General features: G+C 45.9%; 2 protein-coding genes across 2 annotated transcripts; both read left to right on the plus strand.

The window, feature by feature from the left end:
* The first annotated feature begins 528 nt into the window (after window positions 1-528).
* On the plus strand, window positions 529-2607 carry hoxd10a (homeobox D10a). The gene is made up of 2 exons (XM_068746334.1): window positions 529-1273; window positions 1952-2607. Exons 1-2 carry the CDS (start codon window positions 529-531, stop codon window positions 2224-2226), a joined length of 1020 nt encoding a protein of 339 aa, XP_068602435.1. The 3' UTR covers window positions 2227-2607.
* Window positions 2608-4073: 1466 nt separating this feature from the next.
* On the plus strand, window positions 4074-5501 carry hoxd9a (homeobox D9a). Its single transcript, XM_068746176.1, has 2 exons — window positions 4074-4645; window positions 5023-5501. The coding sequence occupies exons 1-2, from the start codon at window positions 4099-4101 to the stop codon at window positions 5265-5267; spliced, it is 792 nt and encodes a 263-aa protein (XP_068602277.1). The 5' UTR covers window positions 4074-4098; the 3' UTR covers window positions 5268-5501.
* Window positions 5502-6510: the final 1009 nt, after the last annotated feature.

Below are 6510 nucleotides of genomic sequence, written 5' to 3' on the forward strand. Positions count from 1 at the left end.
ACAAACACGGACGGGCTCTTCCGTCAGTGACCTTGGAGGTATGAATAAAACAATCAGCCTCCATGGCGGGGGTTACATTCTTTCAGCCTGCAGTTGTCGCCTATATACATGCAGCATTTCACACCCACGCGCACAGTCTGTCTTCCACGAGACTTTGCTTTGCAGCATTTTGCACTTTAAACTCTCTCCCAGCTTCACTTGTCGCGCAGTTAGACAAACAAAGTGTCTTCCGACGTCCTTCAATCATGCGATCGGATGTGATTGTTCCATTTTTGTCGCACAGCCTCTCACCAAACTGTGCGCCAGTTTCAAGTCCGTGTCGTAGGGGTCGCTGTTGACCACGTCTGCATCCGCAGTGCAAGCGCGTGCACGGGGGGAGAGGAGGCTGCGTCCAAGGCCATTTTCAAATCTCATTGGTGGGCTTGTCATGTGGTCTGGAGGCATCCTGACTTTCACGGAGATTGTTTTTCCTCGATATGTCATCTTACAAAGGACATCTCTCTTCTCTAAAGAACGTACCCCCCCAAAATGTCCTTCCCCAGTAGCGCTCCGGCGGCGAACAGCTTCCTCGTGGACTCTTTAATTGGTGCTTGCAGGTCGGACAGCTTTTACTCCAACAGCAACATGTACATGCCGTCTGGCTCAGAAATGGGGACTTACGGAATGCAAACCTGTGGACTCATGCCGTCTTTCGGCAAAAGAGGGGAGGTCAACCACCAAAATATGGGCATGAACGTGCACTCGTACATTCCTCAGATAGATAACTGGACGGATCCGAACAGACCCTGCAGGATAGAGGCGTCCAACCAGAGCGCAAACTATACATTCTCCCAGAGCATAAAGGAAGAGAGTAACTGCTGCATGTTTTCCGATAAGAGGGTACAAAAGGTCAGCCCGCCAGAGGTCCCCGCGTATTCCAACGTCATCCCCGAGTCTTGTGCAGGTGACGGTCCCGAGATCCCGGTCCCGGGATATTTTAGACTGAGCCAAACTTATGCGAACGGGAAACAACAGGAAAACTACTGCCATGAGCCGCCGAGTCCAACCCCAACGCTGATGCAACTCAGCCGGGTCCCCCCGAAGCCGCAGCCGTCGACGGCCTCTTCACATTTCACAGAGGTGGAAAAGAAAAGGGAGGACGTCCCGCAAAAGCCCGAAACGTCAAGGACACCGAAGCCCGCAGGAAGCCCGGATCCCGAGCCCAGCCCGGTGGCGACGCGTTGCTCCGCGGAAGCCTCTGCGCGCAGCCCTGAGCCTCAAAGGGAAGGGAAAGGTTGGTCGGCTACAACGAAAGCTTTTATCTTGTGGCGAGAAGCCTCCAGCATCATAAAGCCAAGAATAAAACACAAACAACCCGAAAGTCGTAATGTTTAATGGGAGTCTCCGTCGGGCTGCAGAACAGACAATGGATCCGCTCTGCAGCAGGATGGATCCGTTTCCTCAGACATCTAAATTCAGTTGGGTATCATTTCTAAATAAATTGGGGTTTTTGCGTCCTATTTTTCTTATTTTAAGATGATTATTTTCTAGAAATGTAAAGTTTGACAACCAGTGATTGTTGCATAAATGCACATTTTCATTTGTTTTTTTGTTACACATTTGTTATTCTGCTTAGTTTTGAATTACATAATTCAAATCGATAATAATAATAATAATAATAATATTTCACATGAATACGTTTGGAGCATTATAAAGCAGGTTTTTTTTACGATGTTCCATTCTGTGGAGAGATGTGTTAATTCCTTTGCGGTTTAATCAGATGGGGTTTCTTTCAAGTCTATTAAATTAGCAGTGCACGTACGTGCCTAATAACACATTGTGTGTTATTTCCCAAATGTAAAATCCAAATGAGCAGACGAGACTTTCCTCAACCTTAAATCCCACCCCAGGGCTGAAACACTGAGCATGTCTCTGATCTTTTTTTTATTCTTTTTATTGTCTTTTTTCACAGACTGCAAGAGTGACCCGCGAACAAGCAACTGGCTCACTGCAAAAAGTGGGAGAAAGAAAAGATGCCCCTACACGAAGCACCAGACCCTGGAGTTAGAGAAGGAGTTCCTGTTCAACATGTATCTGACCCGAGAGCGCCGCCTAGAGATCAGCAGAGGCGTCAACCTGAGCGACAGACAGGTGAAGATCTGGTTCCAGAACCGCAGGATGAAACTGAAGAAAATGAGCAGGGAAAACCGCATCCGTGAACTGACCTCCAATCTCACCTTCTCGTGAGCTCGCGTGGAATGAAGATGAAGAACGAGTCTTCTTCATCCTCTGTTTGGTACTTGTTGGCGTCGAACGTTTATCTTCATTTTCAACGAAACTGACTAAGATAATGTGAGTGTTTGTGTATTATTTCTGTTATTTCGTCAGGGCGACACTTTTTGGTCTTAAATTATTGTACAGATTTCTTCCTGCTGCTGAAAGGGGACTCGAACCTTCTGGGTCGTGATGTTCGTAGCGTTCCTCGACTTCACTCACGAAGCACTAGATTGTCGTGTACGCGCATTTGTGTCACAGTGAGTGCAACTCATTTGCTCAATAGTGAAATGTTTCTTTAAACTGACGGGGATCGATATTAAATGTGAATTTGTTGCATGTTCGTGGCATGTATGTTGAAATAAATGGTCTAATAAGCTGGTTGTGGTTCTGTTTGTGTTGCCACTGCTTCACAGATACACCCCCCCCCATCTCACCCCGTCCAACCTGCGGGGCAGTTAAACTGACGCAGGGACTATTTGCTTCAAAATCTTACGTAGGATGAACAATCAGGAAAGTCCGTGTCATTAAAGAGCCCGTTTCACTTCACAGCAAGGGCGGGGGGGGGGTGGAGGGGGGTATTCCAAAGCTGATCCAAACATGTGTTTCCAATTTCTCCAAATCCTTAATTATGCTCAAAATTAAAAGCCTTAAACTATTAAGATTCTGCAGCCTGGCTGTTTTAGGACCGACTGCTTTGTCTGAATACATCTGAGGACCTTCACGCCAAACTGCACCACGAGAACGATATTTGAGAAATGGAGCACACAAAGGTTGCCGTTTCTGTGCGTTGGCGTCCAGAAGCGGCGCGACGAGGAGGGGGCTGTGAAAGATAATTCAATAAACTTGCTGTTGCTTTAATTTCCAGGCCGGTTTGAGACTAAACTAATGGAGCAGTCGGGGTTAGTGACGCTGCAGCAGCGGGCCGCAGATCCACGTTGCGTTTCCTTATAAGCCCAAAATAAGATCATGGATTGAGATTCAATGACATTTCAATAGAATCCAACGTTACCTTTTTACCATGCAGGCCTCAGACGTCCTCAGATCAGTACAAGGAGCAAACATTCATTTAATAAAAGACAAGTTATTCGGGATAGAAATAAAGTTTCATTTGGTAACGCACAAAAAGGATCTTGCTTTTCCAAAGCCTCTTTATTTTATTGACGCGGCATGTATAAGCACACGCACCTCATAAAACATTTATTGATGCATAAAGACATTATTGCTCTCTTTTCAATGAATACAATCATTTCACAACTGCCGTTTCCTACTTGGCTTTAAAAATTAAACCGAGCCAAGAAAACATGTTTCCTCCTTCTGGTCAGGCTGGATTCGCTGCTTCGTGAACGGAAATGGCATCTGTGAGGCTATTTTACAACATGTTATTACATCTATTTTACGAGCACTCCATAAGTCTATAAACTATTTTATTAGCATTGAGGGTACAAGGACAATATTAGAAGCGTTTTCTCAAACACTAACATAGTGACTTTCTTCTTCTTCTCCTTTTTGCTTCAATACTCCAACATCCTGCAGCCACGCACGCGCACATGAAAAACAGAAAAAGAAATCATTAACATGAATTAGAGCGGCCGCTTTCTTCTCTTCCTCCAGTCATCTGGTGAAGATTTTCATTATTTGTGAAATGAAAAGCTAAATTAAACCTGACCGGGAAAGAAAGCGCGCAAGGGCAGGATTGATTTACTCGCGGTATTGGTAAATATGACCACGTGATCCATGTAACCAATCCCAGTAGATGCAGGCCAGCAAAAATACTATGATTGTTCATAGAGGGAAGCTTCCCCTAACAGTGCAACCCTTTTATATGAGTAGGAAGAGATCAAAATGTCTACCGGTGGCACTCTCAGTAACTGCTATGTTGACGCTATAATGGGGCAGGAGCCGGACGACGTGTACGGTGCGCGCTTCATCCAGGCTCCGCACATGCTGGCCCAGAGGCCGTCAGGTGCTGGAGACAACGCAGACTTCTCCTCCTGCAATTTTGGACCAAAATCCGCCGTTTTCTCCTCGTCTTGGTCCTCGGTGCATCCGCAGGGGATTTATCACCCGTACGCGCACCACCACCACCAGCCGCACGTCCCCGCCGCGGACGGCAGATATGTAGGCGTCCGTTCCTGGATGGAGCCCATCTCCAACCACGTTTCGTTTGCCGGATTTCACTCCGGCAGTCGACCGTACGGGACCAAGCCCGAAGTCGCTCCGCCGAAAGCTGCAGAAGGCGCCGCGTTGGAGGCAGAGGCTCGGCCGCTCGCCGATCAGTTCGCGTGCGCAATGTCCGAATGTCCAGAGAAAGCGAGCAAAGAGCACAGTGGAAGTGAGCTCTCCAGCAACAGCGAGCCGAAAGAGGAGAAACAACAACAACTTGACCCAAGTAAGTCAACGAAGCAGCCCATGTTGATTTACAGCCCGGAGAACTGTACGAGCTGCGGGCGCGTAAAACTGGAGGTTTTACTAACCCATAAAAGTGTCTGCTACTTTACCGTGGCTCGGAAACGGGAAAAACCCGCCCTGGGGGGGTTCTGGGGGGGTTTGTCCTGCCACGGGACACCGACATAGACCCACGATGGGATTTACCTGACGCAGATTTAATGATAAACGTTGTTTTATTGTTTGTGCGCGTCGTGTCGTTCTCTGGAACACCGTGACCAATGTCCCGACAGAACTCCAACAACATGCCGTTATTGAAATGAGGTTTAGAACCAACAACACCCTGGTATCGTGACTTTATGTCTCCTCTTGCTTTTCCAGACAATCCTGCAGCAAATTGGATTCACGCACGCTCAACAAGAAAGAAGCGATGCCCGTACACAAAATATCAGACTCTCGAGCTGGAGAAAGAGTTCCTCTACAACATGTATTTGACGAGAGATCGACGCTACGAGGTCGCCCGCATTCTGAGTTTAACAGAGAGACAAGTAAAAATCTGGTTCCAGAACAGGAGGATGAAAATGAAGAAGATGAACAGAGAGAGGAGCGGCAAGGACCACCTCTGAATGCGCTGCGGCCATGTCGCACATTTCATGTCTGAAATGTCGTTTTCATTTTTTAGACCATCTATAGTTTATTATTGGGCGTCAGATTGAACATTAAAATCATTGCAGGAATTTGTAACGAGACAAACTAGAGAGAGTTCACCAACATGTGTTTATAGCATTTGTTCATGATCCTCAAGGAAAGATGACGTGTGTGTTGTTTTGACTTGTATATAAAACATCTTCCCATTCCAAGATACTCTGACTGATTCTGGATCAGTACGCACACACGCACACACGCACACACACACACACACACACACACACAAAGAGAGACAAATACGTCAAAGGAAGGACAGAAAAAATAATAATTTCCTCATCACAAATTAATCGGAAGGGATTACTTTGAAAGCAAATTTCCCTTTTTATATAGAACAGATTTAAGATAAAAGTATAAGCCGAATAAAGACCTCACGATTTGTAATTTATTGTCCAACTTGTGGGCTACGAATAATGACTTTAGAGCAGGAAGAAACGCGGTCCAATAAAGCCATCGAGCTGGCTAGACGTCTGGCCTAAATGACTTTATGGTCCTGGTCAGTAATTACACTCTTCTTTGAACCCCCCCTCTCCTGGACGTTTGCGTTTGCTGACCAACAGAGTGAAGAACAGGGTGTCTGGTGGATGAATAGTTCCAGAGGAAATCACCCCGACCCTAATGGTCACGTTTATTCACCAACTGCACTGATGGGAAAAACTTCACTTTGACTGGTGTCGGAAGGCATCTGATCAGTTCCTTCATGTTTAACGTGGCCTCGAACACGAGTCCGGATTTTAACTCACTAAAATAGATCTTCATCCTTTTAATTGTTGCTAAACATACACAAATGAGTCATAATTCAAGATGATATTTTTAACGGCTTCAGTCAAATCGAGAAATAAAAAACGTGAATTGTGTAAGACAATGTGTTTGATCTGTTTCTGCTGAAGTAATACAATGTAAAAGGCCTGTGAGCGCTAGAGGGCGCTATTGTTCTTTCAGTTTCAGATTGTGTGACACGTTCAGATGGAACGTGCAGACATCAAACGTTAAACTCTGTCACGGAGAAGAAACGTTTCTAAAATAATCCCGTCTGTAAATAGCCTTTTTAAACTATCATTGTTATCCGTATCGGAAAAAAACAGCATTTCACGCACAGAACCACGCACATTTCAGACAGCGCGTGCATGTCAGTCATGTCACGTTTGCATGAAAGAGCAGCCA

The sequence above is a fragment of the Brachionichthys hirsutus genome, chromosome 12 (assembly GCF_040956055.1).
Source record: "Brachionichthys hirsutus isolate HB-005 chromosome 12, CSIRO-AGI_Bhir_v1, whole genome shotgun sequence".
Taxonomy (NCBI): domain Eukaryota; kingdom Metazoa; phylum Chordata; class Actinopteri; order Lophiiformes; family Brachionichthyidae; genus Brachionichthys; species Brachionichthys hirsutus.